Here is a 25,759-nt window from a genome sequence, read left to right as displayed (position 1 = left end):
GCTTGCCATGCAAAGGGGTTGAATACTTATTGACTCAAGACATTTCAGCTTTTCATTTTTAATTAATTTGTAAAAATATCAAAAAACGTAATTCAGCTTTGACATTATGGGGTATTGTGTGTAGGCCAGTGACCAAAAAAACTACATTTGATCAATTTTTAATTCAAGTTATGATACAACAAAATGTGTAAAAACTCAAGGACTGTGAATACTTTTTGAAGGCACTGTACATACAGTACATATAGCATTTTCTGATTTAAAGGCTAAACAGGATATCACAGAGAAATGCCCTCACTAAAACGGTTTTAGTTTTGAAATAGCTGTTGTGGTCATAAGGGATGTTTACACTATAGAGGTCCTATTCAATTACTTATTCTATGCTTTACACCACCTCAGGTTAATATTTTAACATCAATCTTTTTGATTGGTATGAACAAAGTATCAGCTGCATCATTGTTTATTATTGTGATTATTATGAATAGTGTGATTATTATCATTTAAAATGTCTGTAGAGAGTGATGGCATGAAATTCGAATCCAAGCCACATGCTGGTCCCATGTGCCATTCCACAGATACATAAGCCTACACGTGATCGAGACACCCCCAAAATATAGCAATAGAAAATAATAGCAATTATAATTGTGAAATTCGACATGAGCATTGCTCAACATTACACAACATTATCATGTGTGAGTCTCCTGACATTATTCCTGGTAAAACCAAAATGTTCCTCTCGCCCTTACATGCATGCCGTTCCATTGGCCATATCACAGTCTATTTTAAGGTTTGTGCTCAGCTCAGAGGGCCAGGGCATTCAGGCAGGCAGGGAGGGAAGGGGAGGGTAAACAGCACTGTGTTTCAGAGGGGATAGCTAGGCCGCCTGTCTATCTCTGACCCTAATTCCAGATGCATTCAGCCACATTAACAAGAACTCCTGCAGCCTGACTGGCTGAGGAACATGACGGTCTACTGGAATTGGAGGATTCCCACTGAATGGTAGGACAGGAAGACATAGGCGTGGCTACTGTGTGATCAAAGCGCAAAACAGTAATGGGGGCAAAAGAGTTTAGTAACGATGCATGGTGGGAGATGATTTTGATGACATATCCCTGTTTAACATGGATTCCTGGTTTCACTGCGGCAGGCGAGGATTGGCCATGCTTTTGTTGCTGTACTGTTATATTGTCGTCTAAGTGTCAATGTGGGTAATGGGAATTCCAGTAAGAATGACTCTTCATACTTACAGATTTATGTTAACAATGTCAGAACTGCAAAGTTGAAGATAGTGACTGTGACTTAGATTACAACAAAACTCTACTCGGCATGAACGTAAACAATCTACTGGGCTTGATCAGATCAACATTGAACTTGTGTTTCTTTCTTTCTCTCCTTTTCAGATAAAGATCTTCCTTGTTTACACTGCCACTTAGGGATATTTATTTATATTTTATGTATTTCTATTCTATTTTTATTCATTTTTTTCTGAGTTGTTACTACTCCTGAATAGACATTCGATCCAAATGGATCTGAGAGCTAAACACAGTCTGGGTCTTCTGGACCAGCTGAGGAAGATGAGGGAGACAGAGAAGCTGACAGATGTGGTGCTAGTGGCTGAGGGCATCAGCTTCCCCTGCCACCGGGTGGTCCTCTCAGCTTTTAGCCCTTACTTCCGGGTTATGTTCACCTGCGGCCTGAGGGAGTGTAGTACTAGGGAAGTGTTTTTGCGTGACACCCCAGCCGATAGCCTGGGTCTATTGTTAAACTACATGTATTGTTCTGAGCTCCCGCTCAACAACGCCAATGTACAGGGGGTCTCGGTCGCTGCCTTCCTCCTGCAGATGGACGAGGTGTTCAACCACTGCCAGAGCCACATGAGGGAGAACATGGACGCCTCTAACTGCCTCGGGGTGTACTACTTTTCCCGCGACCTGGGAGCCGAGGAGCTGGCCGACCATGCCCAGAGATACCTGCGGACGCACTTCGTTCAGGTGTGTATGAGCGAGGAGATTCTGGAACTAGAGGCCCACCAACTGGGGGCGCTGCTGAGCTCCGACGACCTCAACGTGTCGCGGGAGGAGACCATCCTGGACGTGGTGCTGCGCTGGGTCAAACAGGACACTCCGGGGGATGGGGTGGAGGACAGGCGGAGTAGACACCTGGTTGAGCTCCTGAGGAAGGTGCGTCTAGCCTTGGTGGCCCCTGGCTACCTAAGGGAGGCTATGAAGAGGAATATGTCTCTGTTGGCGGATGCAGAGTGTCTGGAGATGATGGAGGAGGCACTGGAGGCCACAGGGATGCACCCGGCCTCCTCACCCCGTAAACTGAAGCTTCGCTATGGGATGGAGACCACGGATCTGCTGCTCTGCATCGGAAACGAGGGTGGAGGGATCCGATCACGGTATGGAAATTATTCGGAACGCAGCTTCTGCTACGCCCCCTCGACGGGCCACACCCACTACATCACATCCCCACGCTATGGAGACGTTCTGGGATTCGTGTGTGCAGGGGTCGTCACCGAAGGCAACGAGATTGTGGTGGCCGGGGAGGCAGGGGTGAGGAAAATGGCCAGGCAGACGAACAGGAATGTGGAGTTATTCAGGTAGGAATCTGGAAGAATGGTATCATGAGCTCTGTGTGTGAATGAGATCATCAACAATGGTCACTGATGAGAGTGACAGTCAATGGCATACTGTTTATGTGCTGTGGCCAGGTTGAGTGTGTGGCCAGGTAGAGTGTGTGGCCAGGTAGAGTGTGTGGCCAGGTGGAGTGTGTGGCCAGGTGGAGTGCGTGGCCAGGTGGAGTGCATGGCCAGGTAGAGTGCGTAGCGAGGAGGAGTGTGCGTAGCGAGGTGGAGTTCGTGGCCAGGTGAGGTGCGTGACCAGGTGGAGTGCGTAGCGAGGTGGAGTTCGTGGCCAGGTGGAGTGCGTGACCAGGTGGAGTGCGTAGCGAGGTGGAGTTCGTGGCCAGGTGGAGTGCGTGACCAGGTTCGGTGTGTAGCGAGGTGGAGTTCGTGGCCAGGTGGAGTGCGTGACCAGGTGGAGTGCGTAGCGAGGTGGAGTTCGTGGCCAGGTGGAGTTCGTGGCCAGGTGGAGTGCGTAGCCAGGTGGAGTGCGTAGCGAGGTGGAGTTCGTGGCCAGGAGGGGTTCGTGGCCAGGTGGGGTGCGTGGCCAGGTGGAGTGCGTGGTCAGGTGGAGTGTGTGGCCAGGTGGCGTTTGTGGCCAGGTAGGGTGTGTGGCCAGGTGGGGTGTGTGGCCAGGTGGAGTATGTGGCCAGGTGGACTGCGTGGCCAGGTGGGGTGTGTGGCCAGGTGGCGTTTGTGGCCAGGTGGGGTGTGTGGCCAGGTGGGGTGTGTGGCCAGGTGGAGTGTGTGGCCAGGTGGGGTGTGTGGCCAGGTGGGGTGTGTGGCCAGGTGGACAGTGTGGCCAGGTGGAGTGCGTGGCCAGGTGGCGTTTGTGGCCAGGTGGAGTGTGTGGCCAGGTAGAGTATGTGGCCGGGTGGCCTGCGTGGCCAGGTGGAGTGCATGGCCAGGTGGACTGCGTGGCCAGGTGGAGTGCATAGCCAGGTGGAGTGCGTGGCCAGGTGGAGTGACAGTATGAGAATGATTGTCAGTAACTCCAGACCAGAGGCCTGCCTAATGGGCTTTTATAGCATTCCTGTCTTTATTTTAGCATGGTGGAGTCTCACTACAATAGGATGAATCTCCTAACCCCTGCCCCTGACTTTGGTTTTGTTGTCCTCCTCAGGTACAGGGTGGAGGCCCAGGGAACCTGGGAGCACCTGAGCTCAGCAGAGTACCGTGACTCGTACGCTCTGGGGGCGCTGGGTGATACTATTTACCTGCTGGGAGGCCAGATGAAGCTGAAGAACCAGTACCTCATCACCAACTCTGTGGAGCGCTGGTCCCTGCAGGGTGGGCCCTGGCATAGCGCCGCCCCGCTACCCATACCGCTGGCCTATCACAGCGTGGTCCGACTGAAGGACCGCCTCTACGTGCTCGGGGGTCGAACTCCACAGGTAATGGACTAAAGAGAAGGGGTTTGATATACAGTGCCAGTCAAAAGTTTGGACACAACTTCTCATTCAAGGGTTTTTCATTATTTTTTACTATTTTCTACATTGTAGAATAATAGTGAGGACGTCTATGAAATAACACATATGGAATCATATAGTAACCAAAAAAGTGATCAAAATATATTTGAGATTTTAGATTCTTCAAAGTAGCCACCCTTTGCCTTGATGACAGCTTCATGAGGTAGTCATCTGAAATGCTTTTCCAAAAGTCTTGTAGGAGTTCCCACATATGCTGAGCACTTGTTGTCTGCTTTTCCTTCACTCTGCGTTCCAAGTCATCCCAAACCATCTCAACTGGGTTGAGGTCAGGTGATTATGGAGGCCAGGTCATCTGATGCAGCACTCCATCACTCTCCTTCTTGGTCAAATAGCCCTTACACAGCCTGGAGGTGTGTTTTAGGTCATTGTCCTGTTGAAAAACGAATTATATTCCCATTAAGCGCAAACCAGATGGGATGGCGTATTGCTGCAGAATACTGTGGTAGCCATGCTGGTTAAGTGTGCCTTGAATTCTAAATAAATCACCTACAGTGTCACCAGCAAAGCACCCCCACAGCATCAAACTTCCTCCTCCATGCGGGAACCACACATGCGGAGATCGTCCGTTCACCTACTCTGCGTCTCACAAATACACAGCGGTTGGAACCAGAAATCTCAAATTTGGACTCATCAGACAAAAGGACAGATTTCCACCAGTCTAAAGTCCATTGCTCGTGTTTCTTGGCCCAAGAAAGTCTCTTCTTCTTATTGGTGTCCTTCTTAGTAGTGGTTTCTTTGCAGCAATTCAACCATGAAGGCCTGATTCACGCAGTCTCTTCTGAACAGTTGATGTTGAGATGTGTCTGTTACTTGAACTCTGTGAGGGGCAATCTGAGGTGCAGTTGCTTTCCGATTTCTGAGGCTGGGAAACTCTAATGAACTTATCCTCTGCAGCAGTTAACTCTAGGTCTTCCTTTCCTGTGGCGGTCCTCATGAGAGCCAGTCTCATCATAGCGCTTGATGATTTTTGTGACTGCACTTGAAGAAACGTTCAAAGTTCTTGAAATGTTCCGTGTAGACTGACCTGCATGTCTTAAAGAAATGATGCTGTTGTTTCTCTTTGCTTATATGAGCTGTTATTGCCATAATATAGACTTGGTCTTTTACCAAATAGGGCTATATTCTGTATACCACCCCTACCTTGTGACAACACAACTGATTGGCTCAAACGCATTAAGAAGGAAAGAAATTCCACAAATGTACTTTTAACAAGGCACACCTGTTAATTGAAATATATTCCAGGTGACTACCTCATGAAGCTGGTTGAGATAATGCCAAGAGTGTGCAAAGCTGTCATCAAGGCAAAGGTTGGCTACTTACAATGAGGGAAAAAAGTATTTGATCCCCTGCTGATTTTGTACATTTGCCCACTGACAAAGAAATTATCAGTCTATAATTTTAATGGTAGGTTTATTTGAACAGTGAGAGACAGAATAACAACAAAAAAATCCAGAAAAACGCATGTCAAAAATGTTATAAATTGATTTGCATTTTAATGAGGGAAATAAGTATTTGACCCCCTCTCAATCAGAAAGATTTCTGGTTCCCAGGTGTCTTTTATACAGGTAACGAGCTGAGATTAGGAGCACACTCTTAAAGGGAGTGTTCCTAATCTCAGTTTGTTACCTGTATAAAAGACACCTGTCCACAGAAGCCATCAATCAATCAGATTCCAAACTCTCCACCATGGCCAAGACCAAAGAGCTCTCCAAGGATGTCAGGGATAAGATTGTAGACCTACACAAGGCTGGAATGGGCTACAAGACCATCGCCAAGCAGCTTGTTGAGAAGGTGACAACAGTTGGTGCGATTATTCGCAAATGGAAGAAAAACAAAAGAACTGTCAATCTCCCTCGGCCTGGGGCTCCATGCAAGATCTCACCTCGTGGAGTTGCAATGATCATGAGAACGGTGAGGAATCAGCCCAGAACTACACGGGAGGACCTTGTCAATGATCTCAAGGCAGCTGGGACCATAGTCACCAAGAAAACAAATGGTAACACAATACGCCGTGAAGAACTGAAATCCTGCAGCGCCCGCAAGGTCCCCCTGCTCAAGAAAGCACATATACATGCCCGTCTGAAGTTTGCCAATGAACATCTGAATGATTCAGAGGACAACTGGGTGAAAGTGTTGTGGTCAGATGAGACCAAAATGGAGCTCTTTGGCATCAACTGAACTCGCCGTGTTTGGAGGAGGAGGAATGCTGCCTATGACCCCAAGAACACCATCCCCACCGTCAAACATGGAGATGGAAACATTATGCTTTGGGGGTGTTTTTCTGCTAAGGGGACAGGACAACTTCACCACATCAAAGGGACGATGGACGGGGCCATGTACCGTCAAATCTTGGGTGAGAACCTCCTTCCCTCAGCCAGGGCATTGAAAATGGGTCGTGGATGGGTATTCCAGTATGACAATGACCCAAAACACACGGCCAAGGCAACAAAGGAGTGGCTCAAGAAGAAGCACATTAAGGTCCTGGAGTGGCCTAGCCAGTCTCCAGACCTTAATCCCATAGAAAATCTGTGGAGGGAGCTGAAGGTTCGAGTTGCCAAACGTCAGCTTCGAAACCTTAATGACTTGGAGAAGATCTGCAAAGAGGAGTGGGACAAAATCCCTCCTGAGATGTGTGCAAACCTGATGGCCAACTTCAAGAAACGTCTGACCTCAGTGATTGCCAAAAAGGGTTTTGCCACCAAGTACTAAGTCATGTTTTGCAGAGGGGTCAAATACATATTTCACTCATTAAAATGCAAATCATTTTATAACATTTTTGACATGCATTTTGGTGTTATTCTGTCTCTCACTGTTCAAATAAACCTACCATTAAAATTATAAACTGATCATTTCTTTGTCAATGGGCAAACGTACAAAATCAGCAGGGGATCAAATACTTTTTTCCCTCACTGTAGAAGAATATAAAATATATTTTATATACACATTCTTTGGTTACTACATGATTCAATATGTGTTATTTAATAGTTTTGATGTCTTCACTATTATTCTACAATGTAGAAAATATTAAAAATAAAGAAAAACCCTGGAATGAGTAGGTGCATCCAAGCTTTTGACTGGTACTGTAGATGAATAGCCTGTGAATGTTAGACTCTATTTGGTGTGTGTGTGTGTGTGTGTGTGTGCGTGCGTGCGTGCGTGTACACACACAATGTGCGGGCAGGAAGGCCAAGGGGGGATTTCACATTTGTTTAATTCAATCTAACAACACCTATGTATTTTTGGAGTCCCTCACTCTCACTTATGTACACACTGTGCTTGAGGCTGCAAAGCTTTGACAGCAGAGAGAAACACTATCTGTGTCAGTGTGCTACTCTTAGCCCGTTCTCTATCCCCTCTTCCTTCTCTAAACTCTGCACCTGTCCTGTCACTTCCCCTGGCAGTCCTGGCGGATGGACGACGAGCCAGACCGCTTGAGCAACCGTCTGCTGGAGTACGACCCTGAGACAAACAAGTGGACAGAGCTTGGTCCCATGAAGTACTCCAAGTATCGCTGTGGTGCTGTGGCGCTCAATGGAGAAATCTATGTGATGGGTGAGATTTAAGTAAATAAATATCACAATTGGCCATTTGTTCTCATTAGTTTCCTGATGGTCATGACGATGATGGTCACTTTGTATCAGCAACCAGTGATTATTCCTCATAATTTGATCTTTAGTATCTGTTTTTTCCTAGACCAGTGTTTCTAATCCTGGTCCTGAGGACCCAAAGGGTTGCACAATTTAGTTTTTGCTTTAGCACTACTGTACACACATGATTTAAATCATCAAAGCTTGATGATGAGTTGAGCCACTGTGTAGTGTTAGGGACAAAACCAAAATGTCCACACTTTTGGGTCCCCGGGACCAGGATTAAGTAACACTGTCCTAGTGAAACCCCCAACCTTCAACATAAACAGTATGTTTGGACAAAACCCGATTTTAAGAGTTATTTTTAAAGTGGCACTTTACAACACAAAGTAATGAATGTTCCAGTACCAACCCAGTTGTGTTCTAACAGGAGGTATCGGCTGTGAGGGGGTTGATCATGGACAGTCCCGTCGTTGCCTTGATGCTGTGGAAATCTACAACCCTGATGGAAACTTCTGGAGGGATGGGCCTACTATGCCCTCTCCACAGCTATCCCTACGCAGCAATGCCTCCAACGCCGCGGTGGTGGGGGGCAAGCTTTATGTCTGTGGATTCTACAAGGGGGCGGGTAACTAAACCACAGATGATCCATTATATTGACCAGATACTCAAGTGGCCGCTCTAACGATGAAAATAAATGTTTTCAAAAACGGAAGGCAGTTGGGAGGAGGCAAGATCAGGTGGGACCATTCTAGCCAATGAGAGGGCAGACGCGTGTGAACAGGCACAACTCCGATATAAAACGTTTTTTTTTTCTCAAATGTCACGTCTTACTTATATCAGTACTCGTAACACCCTATGCATTATGAAACTTCTATTCGATCAAATAAGCCACATGTAGCAAATAAGGAATACATTTTTGCAATCCTAATTGGACACTCTCATTGACCTCCAAACAAAAAGTCCTCGCTTGGTGAGCAGAAAAAAATAAGGATAAAAAAACGCCACCTACTGGAGAAGACAGATTTTGGGCCCAGTTATCCCTCTCGCTTGCCTCTTCCTCTCTGACTAAACCTACTTTCCTTTCCACTGTTTACAAAACTGTGACATCACGTGGCACAGGTTTGAGTAAAAGATGACCTGTCCCTTTAAGGAGTAGACAAATTGACTGTGTAGATGAATGCTGTTTCATTTGATTGCCACACCACTTTAAAATGCCACTATTCTACGCCATGTGGTAGCAAACTTGCCACAAGTTATTCTGAAAAAAAATGATATTGTCAGTAAAGAGATTCCAATAGTGACAACAATTATATTCCTGGCCTATCCTAATCCCTGTCTCCCTCAGATCGTCATGAAGACATAATCAAGGACATCCTGGAACTAGACCCGTGGGAGAACCGCTGGACCGTTGTGGCCCGCCGCGTTCTGATGCATGATGCCTACGACGTCTGCTTGGTGGCAAGCCTCAATCCACGGGAGCTCATGTCTCCCCCGGCAGACCTAGTAACTCAGTGACCTTAACCTGCCCAGAGGTCTAATGACCCCTTCTTAGCTAAGAGTACCTTGGGCTATAATTATGTGTTCTGAAAGCTGCTAATATTGAGCAACAAGACCTTTCTTTCTGCTGCTGTGAGCCAGGAGTCAAAATGCAGCAATGCAGTAGTGCTGGCTGATCCTGGTGGTGCTTGTTGACAGACATTGCACAGTTGCTGTTTAAAAGCCCTGACCTGAGTGGGGCACTGCACAAAATAACACTCTGCCCTGGTCTTGAACTGTATATGACCTACCGAGTTGCACATTTATAAGTAAACATTGTATCTGAATATCATACCTTAGTGGGTTTTGTGACACTGAAATATAGCTTGTAAATATAATTATTTTGCGATTTTGTTTTGTATGTTGCTGTAAAATGCCTCTGCCTCATCTTTAGAATACTGGAAAGAAAACCAGACAGGTCCTTCACAATCAAGTTATTTTATATCAATTTTCCATTTTGCTTTTGCTCTTTACACCTTTGTTCAAGATTATATTTTTGTCATGCAAATAAGGCTTACATTAAATTGAGTCTTTGCTCAGGCGTAAGCATGTGTTTGTGGAGCTTGTGTACGATACTAGAATTGCAAAAAGAGGTGATGAGAGAGGATTCTACACGTGGCACTGGCACGTGTTGGCCTAGTTATGAGTTTCCCTTCTCCTGTATGCCAACAGAAGAGATGTCCCTTAATTAAACGCTATAAAAACCTCCAAAACCCCCAATTATACCGTCATGTAGAAAGTTGTATTGGTAATATAGCAGAAAGTGTAATAATGCCTGGCACCCTCGTGGTTGACTTTTAACACCATCAGACTTTTACTTATAAATCTGGTCTGACAATTACTTTCCTCTTTTCATCCCGTATTCTTTTGTGGGCATGATTTCTGTATATGTTATCTCACAATTTGCCCCAAAATTTACTCAGAAACAGTAGCTCATTCATTTGTAGTTTAATCTTAATGGGAAAGTCTGATGTAACATTAACAGTGTAAAGGGTTTTGAAAACACTAAAACACAAACATAGGGAATCGATGAAAAAGTACATTTTTTCATGGTGAATTTTGTTGTCAAAACCAATTACATTGAGGTCAAGCAAACACAACAACAGCTTGTCAAACAACTCCCTCCTCAATACCTCCCTACACTGACATCCTGATTCCCCTTCAGACATCAGTCAGAATCATCGTTCATGTCAAACAGCTGCCATAAGCCTCTGTTTCTCTCTGAGACAGCCTGGGGCTCAGGTGGCGATGGTGTCTTTTCCCAGGCGGGCCTGGCATTGTTCCCTGTGGACCCGTACACAGAGCTGTTACTTTCCTGGGACCACAAGCTGAAAGGGTTGCGGGAGCCTCCAGTGGCTTTGTTAGACTTCTTCTCTTTGTCCTGATGTCGTTTCTGAGCTTCTGGTATGAGTGTGTCCATTTCCATCCTGTTGGGATCATGCTGCTCCTTGCCAGTCGATCCAGCTCCCTGCTTCCTTTGGTTTTGGCGGGGCTGTCGGTTCTCATCTCCACCCCTGCCCACTAATCGACCGTTACTCCTGGTCTGTGGTGGCATTAGTGCCCTCCTCCTGCTTCTGAAGGGCTGTTTCCTCTGTCCCTGGCCTCTCTGGGTGAACCTACGTCCAGCCATGGTGCTCCTGCCCCTGGGGCTCTCTGATGGGACCGCTGCAGGCTCACTGTGGTCAGGCTGGCTGCTCTGCTCCGGGTCGCAGTGGGGGTTCATGATTGTGCGGGTGCTCCTAATGGTCAAATCTTGTAGAAGCGCGTAGGCCCTGCTGGAGTCCTGAAAACCCTGCATGGGGAACTGTAGAGCTGGAGCGCCCCCCGATGTGCTGGGGTCTTGTAGGCCCTGCATAGGATAGTGTAGGGCTGCGGCACCTCTTCCTGGTCCATGAGTCACAGCGGTAGAGCGTGTGGGGTGTGGGTACACCCCCTGCCAGGAAGTCTTAGCCGGCTCATCCAGTACCATCTGGCTACACCGCTCCAACTGATCCTCCTCCACCTCCCCCATCATCGCAGGAGGGTACAGAGCTCTGGGGGCTGCGGCCTGGCCCTGGTCACATGTCTCTGAGGGTCCTCCTCTGGTTCCTCTATCTGCAGGGTGCAGCCGCCCTGCTGCCTCTCCTCCAGTCTCCCCTACACCACATGATGCCACTGCTTTACGAGGCGCAGTGACCGCTGTCGCAGCGCAGAGACGTACACCTTCAAAGTACCTCTTCTCCTCACTCACCAGGCAGAACCTCTCTACCAGTCCTGGGGATGTCTGGACCGTGCTTTCTGTCACCCTGACAGGTGTGTGGAGGGGTTCGGACCCGTGCTGAGAAATCAAGGTGCTTAGAAGGGACAGGGCTTCTCCTAACATGCTTTGATCTCGGCTCTGCTCATGTCTCAGGACCTCCAGATTCTCCTGCAGGCCCTGCATGTGGGAGCTGAGTGCTGTAGTCGCCACACCCGTCTAGGACAGAATAGAAGACAACAATATATGACTAATAGCAAAGACATCAAAATCAAATATAGATATGTAACAATAAATTATCAACATTAAGTATGTCAAATAGTATTCTCAGCACCCAGAATCAAATATTTTGTGTGCCGGCCAACTAATGTTTTGTTTGTCACGAGAGGCTAGTCATATGTTGGTATCACACTCTCACCCCACACACCCCATTAAGTATAAATTCAACATCAGGACGAAGGCTTGACAATACAGAGTTATAAATGCCACCTGTCCTCACCTTGGCTACTCTGTCCTCCATCTCTTTCAGCATCTGATTCTGTGAGCTCACTTTATTCAGCAAGGCCTCAAACTGCTGTGCAAAGCCATCCTGCAGACTGGCTATGTTTTGCTGCACTGTAAAATATGTTAAAAGGTAACCCCAATGAATACACAATCCATTCCATAGCAATCAAGACCTATCTAAAAAGATAGCCACGATCTACACACTGCCCATTATAGCCAAAGAGACCGGCTCGTTCATCATAATTTCAAAATCGAGGTATTAGATCAAATATTTCTATAATAAAATATATGCGTGAGATCATAATTTCACTACTGAACTATAGCACCATCTACTGTTCCCAGAGATTATAAACAGAGATTCCCAGAGATTTCCTTCACAAACATGTTAATAATGAACAATGCACAATAGATTCTAATAGAAGTTGAGAGAAATTGTTCAAAGCAACCCACATGTCTTTGCAAAATCTGCAAAATCTTTGTTGCCTGTTGTAGTGCTCTCATCAATGTGATTTACAGAGAGCTTAATCTGAAACACACATAGCATAAGGGTTTATCATTATTATGAAAATGAGTACCAGACCAGCAGTACCATTTTGCAAAAATGTATTATTATGGATTGTTCACTTACATGTTCAAGTTTTTCACGAAATTGTAGAAATCCAGAGGTGAGAATGTCACTGATAAAACAGACAGGACAATAATTAAACCACAAAATACCATATTGTTTGTATCTTTCAGAATAAAATCCCTGCAGAAACAGGTAACACTCATGAGACATAGCTACCTCTCACACTTTTCTTTTGCCTTTTTCTTGTCCTCTTCAAACCTGTCCAGTATGCCAATTGCTTTGCCACTTGTAAAGCTTGGCACCTTCATTTTGTCCTTTCCGTCTCCGAACAGGAATGGTTTGGAATGGTAATTGCTTAAAATCTTTGGCTCACTTGCCTGAAACACAATGGCTGGTTCATCATAAAACAAAGAAAAGCTCTGACAGTTTTGAGTTTGTTCTGGGGTTCATCTGATAAAGTGAATTGCTAAATGTTGTATTATAAATGAATGGGATACTACATATTGTGAGCAAAAAAAAATGCATTCACTGAGCTCAGGACTGTGGCACAAAGGTGGACATGATGAGAAAATGAGATGGTTTAACAAGTTGAAGAAAATATGGGCTAATAGACCTACCTCCTGTGACTGTGAGCTACCGGATATTCTGTTTGAAAAGCCCATGTCCTGTGACATGCCCTGAGAGTTTTCAGGCCAAAACTGGGATCCAAACAGGAATTGTGAGTCTGTCAAACTGGAGTAGTCACTGGTAGCCCCATTCCTGCTGGTGATCTTGGGCACACTACATGTTATAAACACACACACACTTAATTCATTTTAAGGGCTACGCAAACATTTAGGCTAACTCGCTAAATTTCAATAATAAATTTTTGAAAGCTGCATTAATTGTCTGCTGCAGTGCACTTTAGCTAAATTATGTATTTAATTGTGTGGGGAGGATTATCTTCTTGGCTATTGGGGGGATTATTTTCTTGGCTATGGGGGGGATTATATTCTTGGCTAAAATGAGTTATGCTTACATGGATCCAGTTGGGATGCTTAAAATCTCTTTGATATTCCACACGTTGGGATTCATTGCTATTTCTGTTTGAGTAAAGATAAAAATAATTATTTTAACGCTATAAACCAATTACAAATGATAAAAAAAAAACAAAATACAAACCAGCCAGCAAATGTATTAGCTAGCCAGCTAGTTGGCTGGTAATGTTAGCTAGATAACATGTTATTTATGGACTTCATGACCTGGCTACTAGCTAATGTTACCTTGCTTGTTCTGCTTTTTCCAACAACGTTAGCTACTCACCACTGTGGTCATGTAGTAGCCAACTACGAAGTTGGCTGACAACTCAATTATATGCTAGTTCCCAAAACAATATGGTTAATGGGAAACGTGTTCTAGTTAGCTAGCTAGCTCCTTTTCTGTGATCAACAACACACGAAAATAGCTGGTTGTTTGATATGAATAACGGTGTTATTGCTGAGCTTGGCCACAGTGGACACACGTTTCATCACGTGCAGGTGGGTTACAATGAGATGCTCGTGGCGATTACCTCCCGCCTTCCCAAATGTTCCCTCTCAATCCTGCCTCATAAGGGTTCAGCAAAGAATAAGACCTTTCCTCAACTGTAAGGTAGACTCTTCAGTGATGTTAGGGAACGTGGCCTGGTTTTAATGTCTGTGGCCGTGACCGGCTCGTGGGTAATGTATTTTCACAGACCTTTGAAGGGGCAGGTGCAACAAACAAACCCCCCCCCCACCACACACACACACACACACACAAAGGCAGACCCCCCCTCCCCCCACCCCATACCAACTGCATCTGTAGCCCACAGTTCAACCTTTTATAGGCTTATTTATTTTATATTGCCGTGTGACTCTTTTAGGCCAAAAGACAACGAGAGATGATTGACATCGGGAAAAGTGGCTGGCTATGAGCCCGTGACTTAAAGTAAGAACGCTACGAGCTGATCAAAGCGAATTTTGTCGTAAATATGTTTGCTATGCTGCTGAAACAAACTCTTTTTTAATTGGCAACCGCATGCAATTCAGATTAGTGTTCTCTGTGGACGGATTCAGGGGAAACGCATGTGCCAGCCAGGTATTGGAGGTGGCAGAGGCAGTGGCGATTTTAGCATTGAAATGCTGGTGGGGCAAACTCCCCCAAAAAATGTAGATGCATGCCAGCAAAGCCAATACCCAACACAACACTAAACAATACATTCATTGCACTGTAACGGTGACAAACGGTGCCCACAAACTGTTAGGGCCTACATAAAGCTGCCTTTAAAAAAAAACATAGCTGATATGGCTGACTAACAAATGTGTTTTTGTTAATGAGCGAGCTAGGACGGACGTAGTCGGTATAACTATTCGTTAAGCACTTTTTAAATGCGTTTTAGGGCATGCAAAAGAATTAGCTTTTAGAAGACTCGATGAGATGGAAAGTTCCGCCGACAAGGGCAACTACAAGGAACTTGCAGAGGTAATCGCACGTTACGATGCTTTACTTGCTGAACATATCGAACTTTCGACAGTCTTTTCTGGAATGTCGAAAACAATTCCCAATGACTTGATAGCTTCCATGGCATCATCCATTAAAAGAGTAAAGACAGTTTGACGCAGCGCATTTTTTCGCGAGCGCCCAAGTAGGCTTTCCACTTTCCTCCAGAATTTATTTAGCAAAGACGATAACACATAATCTCTCCGGACAGACACAAGAAAAAAACGAATGATATAAATGTTGCACCATAACGTTACTAATTAGTTTACCCTGACCAGATGAACAGGGCACATAGGCTGTATGCAGCTGCTCTTATTAGTAGCCTACAGTTGATCAGACTGAAAATTTGTCTCGTTTTCATCCCATACAGCATGTCAGATTTATAATGTTTAGGTGTATTGAACAATGATTAACTGGAATGAATGAATCAACATAATGGTGATGATGGATGTGAGTAAATGTTTTGTAAGGCCTACAGTTGCATAGGCCTGCATGATGCAAACATGCATAATGCAAGCTCGGCCCTGAGTTCTATTGTTTATCAGTTGTTGTCTGTGTCTGGGTAGAGGAAATCCCCCTCCTAATCTAGTCTAAATATAATGTATATGAACAAATATAAGGTAACTGCAGTTTGACAGTGTTTTCATCCCCCCAGGACCAGGAGTTTGTTTCAGGAGGAAAAACCGGTCCCATCATAGCCCATATAAAACCTTTTTACAACTGATTAATCACTGTCATACCTTATAGGTTCCAGAGTTTTCCTAAAACTCCAGGTCCCAGGGGGTAAAAATTGCCCCACTGCTTTTGGCACCAGTCTCCTTGCACTTGTCAGTTATCGACAGGTATGGGGATGATCAGGGCTTTATTCAGAAACGTTTCTTGGATTACTTTGATGTTTCAAGTGGATGAGATGAACAGTCTGTGTTTGACTTTATGAATTTTGAGATGTCTGAGTTTAAGTTCATAGAGAAACTATCTTATTCCTGTATGTAGAGTCAATCACTTACAGTTGAAGTCGGAAGTTTACATACACTTGGGTTAGAGTCAATAAAACTTGTTTTTCAACCATTCCACAAATTTCTTGTTAACAAACTATAGTTTTGGCAAGTCGGTTTGGACATCTACTTTGTGCATGACACAAGTCATTTTTCCAACAATTGTTTACAGACAGATTATTTCACTTATAATTCACTGTATCACAATTCCAGTGGGTCAGAAGTTTACATACACTAAATTGACTGTGCTTTTAAACAGCTTGGAAAATTCCAGAAAATAATGTCATGGCTTTAGAAGCTTCTGATAGGCTAGTTGACATCACTTGGATGTATTTCAAGGCATACCTTCAAACTCAGTGTGTCTTTGCTTGACATCATGGGAAAATCAGCCAAGATCTCAGATAAAAAATGTAGACCTCCACAAGTCTGGTTCGTCCTTGGGAGCAATTTCCAAACTCCTGAAGGTACCACGCTCATCTGTACAAACAATAGTATGCAAGTATAAACACCATGGGACCACGCAGCCTTCATACCGCTCAGGAAGGAGACACGTTCTGTCTCCTAGAGATGAACATACTTTGGTGCGAAAAGTGCAAATCAATCTTAGAACAACAGCAAAGGACCTTGTGAAGATGCTGGAGGAAACAGGTACAAAAGTATCTATATCCAAAGCAAAACGAGTCCTATATCGACAAAACCTGAAAGGCCGCTCAGCAAGGAAGAAGCCACTGCTCCAAACCTGCCATAAAAAAGCCAGACTACGGTTTGCAACTGCACATTGGGACAAAGATCGGACTTTTGGAGAAATGTCCTCTGGTTTGATGAAACAAAAATAGAACTGTTTGGCCATAATGACCATCGTTATGTTTGGAGGAAAAAGGGGGAGGCTTGCAAGCTGAAGAACATCATCCCAACTGTGAAGCACAGGTGTGGCAGCATCATGTTGTGGGGGTGCTTTGCTGCAGGAGGGACTGGTGCACTTCACAAAATAGAAGGCATCATGAGGCAGGAAAATTATATTGAATTATATTGCAGTTAGCAACATCTCAAGACATCAGTCAGGAAGTTAAAGCTTGGTCGCAAATGGGTCTTCCAAATGGACAATGACCCCAAGCATACTTCCAAAGTTGTGGCAAAATGGCTTAAGGACAACAAAGTCAATGTATTGGAGTGGCCATCACAAAGCCCTGACCTCAATCCCATAGAAAATTTGTTTTCAGAACTGAAAAAGCGAGTGTGAGCAAGGAGGCCTACAAACCTGACTCAGTTACACCAGCTCTGTCAGGAGGAATGGGCTAAAATTCACTCAACTTATTGTGGGAAGCTTGTGGAAGGCTACCCGAAACGTTTGACCCAAGTTAAACAATTTAAAGGCAATGCTACCAAATACTAATTGAGTGTATGTAAACGTCTGACCCACTGGGAATGTGAGGAAAGAAATAACATCTTAAATAAATAATTCTCTCTACTATTATTCTGACATTTCACATTCTTAAAATAAAGTGGTGATCCTAACTGACCTAACACTGGGAATTTTTACAAGGATTAAATGTCAGTAATTGTGAAAAACTGAGTATAAATGTATTTGGCTAAGGTGTATGTAAACTTCTGACTTCAACTGTACATAATCACATTATTACACATCAATGATGTTACTCCTTGTTTGGACTAACTCATTCTTATCTCTTTTGTCTAACTGTGTAGTGTGTTGTGTTATTGTTATTTGTCTTCCCAGTCAAATCCTTTCCTGCACTGGTCAAGCCTCTGAACACCTCAACTAATGCCTCATACCCTCATTCAGTCACTGCTATGATCCCTTTCCAACATGGTGTAAGTAGCACTCTCATTCCCATTCCCCATAATATGGTACTATAAATGTCTTTATTAAATGCTTAAAATAATTAGTTTTGACGATTTTTGAAACAGACTGTCGTCTGTTACGCACCTATACCGTGGGTCTCCCATCCTCCTAAATGTTTCAAGTCACCAGCCTCCACTGGACCACACACCAACTCCACTGAATAGCAGTCTAGTGATTGCTTTGCAATGCTTGCAGTTAGCAACTCATTCCTTCCAAATCACTCATTGTTGAATTTGCGATTTCCAAGTTGTGTAATGTTTTATGTCCAATGGTCGATGAGCACTGATACGTTTTATCTATAATTTCTCTTCATATGACAAAGATTAAAAAGGATTTGCCAGTAGATTGTCGACTTGATTCATGATAATGATGACTGCTTGTCTAGCTTGCTAGCTAAGATTTTGAAAGTATGATGTTGACATGATCAGTCCAATCAAAACTACGGTAGATATAACGTGATTTGACGTCTTTTTATCTGTGGCCAATGACCTTGAGCCTTCTTGGATGGGCACTTCTAATGTAACTCTATGGCAGCACCCAAGGGGCTAGAATTTGTTAGCTCTCCCCGTAGATTTGGCGGGGATGTAGTGTCCCCATGAGTGACAGAACACTGAGCCAATCACGGCGCAACTAGAGAACATTACCAAACCCTACACTTCGTATTTTCTGCTGGTTGCCCCACCACCACAGAAGCTGCCTTATTCAAGAAAGCAAAAAAGAGACCATGTTTGTATGCTGCTTTCTTAACTGAATTATAATTTTTTGTACATTGTTAGCAAACTGATATGTGACACGTATTAATGCCAAAATAACATGTAAAACATAAAAATATATATCTTCCTGTCTGGGTTTGCGCCCCACTTGGGTTGTGCCGTGGCGGAGATCTTTGTGGGATATACTTGGCCTTGTCTCAGTGTGGTAAGTTGGTGGTTGAAGTCATCCCTCTAGTGGTGTGGGGGCTGTGCTTTGACAAACTGGGTGGGGTTATATCCTTCCTGTTTGGCCCTGTCCGGGGGTATCGTCGGACGGGTCCACAGTGTCTCCCGACCCCTCCTGTCTCAGCCTCCAGTATTTATGCTGCAGTAGTTTATGTGTCGGGGGGCTAGGGTCAGTCTGTTATATCTGGCGTATTTCTCCTGTCTTATCCGGTGTCCTGTGTGAATTTAAGTATGCTCTCTCTAATTCTTTCTTTCTCTCTCTCGGAGGACCTGAGCCCTAGGACCATGCCTCAGGACTACCTAGCCTGATGACTCCTTGCTGTCCCCAGTCCACCTGCTGCTCCAGTTTCAACTTTTCTGCCTGCTGCTATGGAACCCTGACCTGTTCACCGGACGTGCTACCTGTCCCAGACCTGCTGTTTTCAACTATCTAGAGACAGCAGGAGCGGTAGAGATACTCTGAATGATCGGCTATGAAAAGCCAACTGTCATTTACTCCTGAGGTGCTGACCTGTTGCACCCTCGACAACCACTGTGATTATTATTATTTGACCCTGCTGGTCATCTATGAACATTTGAACATCTTGGCCATGTTCTGTTATAATCTCCACCCGGCACAGCCAGAAGAGGACTGGTCACCCCTCATAGCCTGGTACCTCTCTAGGTTTCTTCCTAGGTTCTGGCCTTTCTAGGGAGTTTTTCCTAGCCACCGTGCTTCTACACCTGCATTGCTTGCTGTTTGGGGTTTTGGACTGGGTTTCTGTACAGCACTTTGAGATATCAGCTGATGTAAAAAGGGCTTTATAAATACATTTCATTTGATTTGCCTTGATGACAGCTTTTTACACTCTTGGCATTCTCTCAACCAGTATCACCTGAAATGCTTTTCCAACAGTTTCCACATATGCTGAGCACTTGTTGGCTGCTTTTTCTTCACTCTGCGGTCCAACTCATCCCAAACCATCTTAATTTGGTTGAGGTCGGGGGATTGTAGAGGCCAGGTCATCGGATGCAACACTCCATCACTCTCCTTCTTTGTAAAATAGCCCATACACAGCCTGGAGGTGTGTTGGGTCATTGTCCTGTTGAAAACAAATAATAGTCCCACTAAGCCCAAACCAGATTGGATGGCGTATCGCTGCAGATTGATGTGGTAGCCATGCTGGTTAAGTGTGCCTTGAATTCTAAATAAATCACAGACAGTGTCACCAGCAAGGTACCCCCACACCATAACACCTCCTTCACGCTTTACGGTGGGAAATACACATGCCTGGATCGTCCGTTCACCCACACCGCGTCTCACAAAGACACAGCGGCTGGAACCAAAAATCTCAAATTTGGACTCATCAGACCAAAGGACAAATTTACACCGGTCTAATGTCCATTGCTCAGGTTTATTGGCTCAAGCAAGTGTCTTCTTATTATTGGTGTCCTTTAGTAGTGGTTTCTTTGCAGCAATTTGACCATGAAGGCCTGATTCACACAGTCTCCTCTGAACAGTTGATGTTGAGATGTGTCTGTTACTTGAACTCTGTGAAGCATTTATTTGGGCAGCAATTTCGGAGGCTGGTAAACTCTAATGAACTTTTCCTCTCCAGCAGAGGTAACTCTGGGTCTTCTATTCCTGTGGTGGTCCTCATGGGAGCCAGTTTCTTCATAGCGCGTGATGGTTTTTGCAAGTTCTTGAAATTTTCCGGATTGACCGACCTTCATGTCTTAAAGTAATAATGGACTGTCGTTTCTCTTTGCTTCTTTGAGCTGTTCTTGCCATAATATGGATTTGGTCTTTTACCAAATAGGGCCATCTTCTGTATACCACCTCTACCTTGTCACAACACAACTGATTGGCTCAAACGCATTAAGGAAAGAAATTCCACAAATTCACTTTTAACAAGGTACACCTGTTAATTGAAATGCATTCCAGTTGACTACCTCATGAAGCTGGTTGAGATAATGCCAAGAGTGTGCAAAGCTGTAATCAAGGCAAAGGGTGGCTACTTTGAAGAATCTAAAATCAAAAATGTATTTTGATTTGTTTAACACTTTTGGGGTTACTTCATGATTCCATATGTGTTATTTCATAGTTTTGATGTCTTCACTATTATTCTACAATGTATAAAATAGTAAAAAATAAAGAAAAACCCTTAAATGAGTAGGTGTTCTAAAACTTTTGACCGGTAGTGTGTATATATATTATTATAATTTTCTTAGCTAAACAGGTGGGTCTCTGCCCCTCCGCCACAGGGCAGAGGTATGGTTTCTCTACCAATATTCTGTATTCTGACCTTGACTTAATTCTCTCATAATTCCACCACCTTTTTCATTTCCGATAGAAATAACACCATTCTCTATGCACTGTAATTTATAAATTGATAAGAGCTATTGATAAGAGCTAGTTAAAATGAGTAATCATTTTGGATAAGGGGATTGTAAATACAAATAGCAATTGTTGTAGATAATTTTTCCTTCTGATTTATGGAGACAAATTTAAAATCAGTCATAATATAAGCTGAAACGCATATCCATGGGTGAATTAGATTTAATTTCTTCCCGGGACTGGGACTTCCTATGTGTTCACTCGCATAAAAAAATGTATGGGCTTAATCATATAAACTCAGTAAAAGAAGAAACGTCCCTTTTTCAGGATCCTGTCTTTCAAAGATAATTAGTAAAAATCCAAACAACTTCACAGATCTTCATTGTAAAGGGTTTCAACACTGTTTCCCATGCTTGTTCAATGAATCATAAACAATTTATTAACATGCACCTGTGGAATGGACGTTAAGACTCTAACAGCTTACAGACGGTATGCAATTAAGGTCATAGTTATGAAAACTTAGGACAGTAAAGAGGCCTTTCTACTGACTCTGAAAAACACCAAAAGAAAGTGTCACGCCCTGACCATAGAGAGCCCTTGTTTCTCTGTGGTGTAGAAGGTCAGGGCGTGACTAGAGGGTAGTCTAGTTTAATATTTCTATGTTGTGTTCTAGTTTATATTTTCTAGTTTATATTTTCTATGTTGGTGTTTTGTATGATTCCCAATTAGAGGCAGCTGGTAATCATTGTCTCTAATTGGGGATCATATTTAAGTAGCTATTTTTCCCACCTGTGTTTGTGGGATATTGTTTTGTGTTTGTGCCTGTGCACCACGTCGTCACGTTTAGTTGTTCGTTTATTTGATTTATTTGTTTTTGCTTGAAGTTTCACTTTGGAATAAAGATGTTGAACTCTACACACGCTGCGCCTTGGTCCCGTTCTTACGACAGCCGTGACAGAATATACCACCAAACCAGGAACAAGCAGCATGTTCACCAGGTGAAGGAGTTTTGGACATGGGAAGAAGTGATGGGTGGATGCGAGATCCTTCCTTGGTGGCAGACAGTAGGTAATGATGGAGGAAGGCGACGACGCCGAGGTTCGCAGCCACAGAAAGCCCAAGGACAACCCCAATAATTTTTTTGGGGGGGCACAAGGGGTGGCCGGTCGAGCCGAGGAGAGTGCCAGAGCCCGAATGGCAAACTCTGGAGGAGTGTGTCGTCAGACCACGGCCACAGAAACCCCAAGATTTCTTTTGGGGGGGGGCACATGGATCTGGCGGCTGAGAAGAGGGAAGAGCCAGAGACCACATGGGAGGAGATAGAGAGGTGGTCGGTCGACCCAAGGAGAGTACCAGAGCCCGCCTGGGATTCGATGGAACAGTGTGAGGAGGGATACCGGAGAATGGAGTTGGCTAGGAGTATGTGGCAACGCAGGCGGTCTGAAGATCGGGTCATCAGTCCGGTGCCATCTGTGCCGGCTCAACGCACCAGATCTCCATTGCGCCTCCCCAGCCCGGTACGTCATGTGCCTGCTCCCTGCACTCGCCCTGAAGAGCCAGAGACCGTCAGGGAGGCAATGGGGAAGTTGGGAGAGAGATGTTGTGCAAGTGTGTTCTGCTCAACATCCGACCAGAGGATCCGGTTAGCAGTCTTGTGCAACCTGTGCCGGCCCCACGCATCAGGCCTCCAGTGCACCTCCCCAGTCCGGTACGTCCTGTGCCTGCTCCTCGCACTCGCCCTGAAGTGCGTGTCCCCATTTCTCTCTGCCTCCTTCTTTCCACTCCTCTCCTCTTTTGACCTCACCCTCTCACCGTCCCCCCCTACTCACAAGGCAGGCAATACGCTTGACCTCATCTTTACTAGATGCGGTTCTTCTACTAATCTCACTGCAACTCCCCTCCAAGTCTCCGACCACTACCTTGTATCCTTTTCCCTCTCGCTCTCCTCCAACACTACTCACTCTGACCCTACTCTGATGGTATTGCGCCGTCGCAACCTTCGCTCTCTCTCTCCTGCTACTCTCTCCTCTTCCATCCTATCATCTCTTCCCTCTGCTCAATCCTTCTCAAACCAATCTCCTGATTCTGCCTCCTCAACCCTCCTCTCCTCCCTTTCTGCATCCTTTGACTCTCTATGTCCCCTATCCTCCCGGCCGGCTCGGTCCTCCCCTCCTGCTCCGTGGCTTGACGACTCATTGCGAGCTCACAGAACAGGGCTCCGGGCAGCCGAGCGGAAATGGAGGAAAACTAGCCTCCCTGCGGACCTGGCATCTTTTCACTCCCTCCTCCACATTTTCTTCCTCTGTTTCTGCTGCTAAAGCCACTTTCTACCACTCTAAATTCCAAGCATCTGCCTCTAACCCTAGGAAGCTCTTTGCCACCTTCTCCTCCCTCCTGAATCCTCCTCTCCCTACCCCCCCTCCTCCCTCTGACTTTGTCAACCATTTTGAAAAGAAGGTTGACGACATCCGATCCTCGTTTGTTAAGTCAAACGACACCGCTGGTCCTGCTCACATTGCCCTACCCTATGCTTTGACCTCTTTCTCCCCTCTCTCTCCAGATGAAATCTTGCGACTTGTGACGGCCGGCCGCCCAACAACCTGCCCGCTTGACCCTATCCCCTCCTCTCTTCTCCAGACCATTTCCGGAGACCTTCTCCCTTACCTCACCTCGCTCATCAACTCATCCTTGACCGCTGGCTACGTCCCTTCCGTCTTCAAGAGAGCGAGAGTTGCACCCCTTCTCAAAAAACCTACACTCGATCCCTCTGATGTCAACAACTACAGACCAGTATCCCTTCTTTCTTTTCTCTCCAAAACTCTTGAGCGTGCCGTCCTTGGCCAGCTTTCTTGCTATCTCTCTCAGAATGACCTTCTTGATCCAAATCAGTCAGGTTTCAAGACTGGTCATTCAACTGAGACTGCTCTTCTCTGTGTCACGGAGGCTCTCCGCACTGCTAAAGCTAACTCTCTCTCCTCTGCTCTCATCCTTTTAGACCTATCTGCTGCCTTTGATACTGTGAACCATCAGATCCTCTTCTCCACCCTCTCCGAGTTGGGCATCTCCGGCGCGGCTCACTCTTGGATTGCGTCCTACTTGACAGGTCGCTCCTACCAGGTGGCGTGGCGAGAATCCGTCTCCGCACCACGTGCTCTCACCACTGGTGTCCCCCAGGGCTCAGTTCTAGGCCCTCTCCTATTCTCGCTATACACCAAGTCACTTGGCTCTGTCATATCCTCACATGGTCTCTCCTATCATTGCTACGCAGACGACACACAATTAATCTTCTCCTTTCCCCCTTCTGATAACCAGGTGGCGAATCGCATCTCTGCATGTCTGGCAGACATATCAGTGTGGATGACGGATCACCACCTCAAGCTGAACCTCGGCAAGATGGAGCTGCTCTTCCTCCCGGAGAAGGACTGCCTGTTACATGATCTCGCCATCACGGTTGACAACTCCATTGTGTCCTCCTCCCAGAGTGCTAAGAGCCTTGGCGTGACCCTGGACAACACCCTGTCGTTCTCCGCTAACATCAAGGCGGTGACCCGATCCTGTAGGTTCATGCTCTACAACATTCGCAGAGTACGACCCTGCCTCACACAGGAAGCGGCGCAGGTCCTAATCCAGGCACTTGTCATCTCCCGTCTGGATTACTGCAACTCTCTGTTGGCGGGGCTCCCTGCCTGTGCCATTAAACCCCTACAACTCATCCAGAATGCCGCAGCCCGTCTGGTGTTCAACCTTCCCAAGTTCTCTCACATCACCCCGCTCCTCCACACACTCCACTGGCTTCCAGTTGAAGCTCACATCTGCTACAAGACCATGGTGCTTGCCTACGGATCTGTGAGGGGAACGGCACCTCCGTACCTTCAGGCTCTGATCAGTCCCTACACCCAAAGAAGGGCACTGCGTTCATCCACCTCTGGCCTGCTCGCCTCCCTACCTCTGCGGAAGCACAGTTCCCGCTCAGCCCAGTCAAAACTGTTCGCTGCTCTGGCACCCCAATGGTGGAACAAGCTCCCTCACGACGCCAGGACAGTGGAGTCAATCACCACCTTCCGGAGACACCTGAAACCCCACCTCTTTAAGGAATACCTGGGATAGGATTAAGTAATCCTTCTAATCCTCACCCCCCACCCTCCCCCCAAAAAAAGATATAGATGTACTATTGTAAAGTGGTTGTTCCACTGGATATCATAAGGTGAATGCACCAATTTGTAAGTCGCTGTATAAGAGCGTCTGCTAAATGACGTAAATGTAAATGTAAACATGTGCGCCTGGCACCTACTACCACGCCCCGTTCAATGGCACTTCAATCTTTTGTCTTGCCTATTCACCCTCTGAATGGTACACATACACAATCTAAGTCTCAATTGTCTCAAGGCTTAAAAATCCTTCTTTAACCTGTCTCCTCCCCTTCATCTGCACTTACTGAAGTGGATTTAACAAGTGACATCAATAACGGATCATAGCCTTCACGTGTTCTTCATGTTTTGTATACACAGTGTATATAACAAATCTCTGTCAAGGTGTTACTATTAATTCTGCTAGATTATACTGGAATGCATCACTGAACTGGAACTCATTTTTTGTTGTTGTCTA

At 45.4% G+C, this 25,759-nt stretch overlaps 2 protein-coding genes across 3 annotated transcripts; one reads left to right on the top strand and one right to left on the bottom strand.

The window, feature by feature from the left end:
* Nucleotides 1-843: 843 nt before the first annotated feature.
* kbtbd12 (kelch repeat and BTB (POZ) domain containing 12) lies at nucleotides 844-9,782 on the top strand. Its single transcript, XM_014132385.2, has 6 exons — nucleotides 844-996; nucleotides 1,398-2,599; nucleotides 3,744-4,014; nucleotides 7,512-7,662; nucleotides 8,128-8,325; nucleotides 9,046-9,782. Exons 2-6 carry the CDS (start codon nucleotides 1,521-1,523, stop codon nucleotides 9,213-9,215), a joined length of 1,869 nt encoding a protein of 622 aa, XP_013987860.2. The 5' UTR covers nucleotides 844-996; nucleotides 1,398-1,520; the 3' UTR covers nucleotides 9,216-9,782.
* Nucleotides 9,783-10,167: 385 nt separating this feature from the next.
* Nucleotides 10,168-14,227, bottom strand: ccdc36 (coiled-coil domain containing 36). Of its 2 annotated transcripts, none has more exons than XM_014132384.2 (8): nucleotides 14,094-14,227; nucleotides 13,563-13,626; nucleotides 13,162-13,324; nucleotides 12,761-12,921; nucleotides 12,605-12,653; nucleotides 12,427-12,502; nucleotides 11,972-12,087; nucleotides 10,168-11,691 (listed from the first exon to the last, which is right to left on the bottom strand). In XM_014132384.2, exons 2-8 carry the CDS (start codon nucleotides 13,616-13,618, stop codon nucleotides 10,405-10,407), a joined length of 1,908 nt encoding a protein of 635 aa, XP_013987859.2. In that variant the 5' UTR covers nucleotides 13,619-13,626; nucleotides 14,094-14,227; the 3' UTR covers nucleotides 10,168-10,404. The 2 variants fall into 2 exon arrangements, with proteins under 2 accessions (XP_013987859.2, XP_013987858.2); XM_014132383.2 differs by lacking the exon at nucleotides 14,094-14,227 and adding an exon at nucleotides 13,847-14,086.
* Between the last annotated feature and the right edge of the window lie 11,532 nt (nucleotides 14,228-25,759).

Source organism: Salmo salar, chromosome ssa12, assembly GCF_905237065.1.
Source record: "Salmo salar chromosome ssa12, Ssal_v3.1, whole genome shotgun sequence".
Lineage (NCBI taxonomy): Eukaryota > Metazoa > Chordata > Actinopteri > Salmoniformes > Salmonidae > Salmo > Salmo salar.
This window is presented reverse-complemented; position numbering and strand designations above follow the sequence as displayed.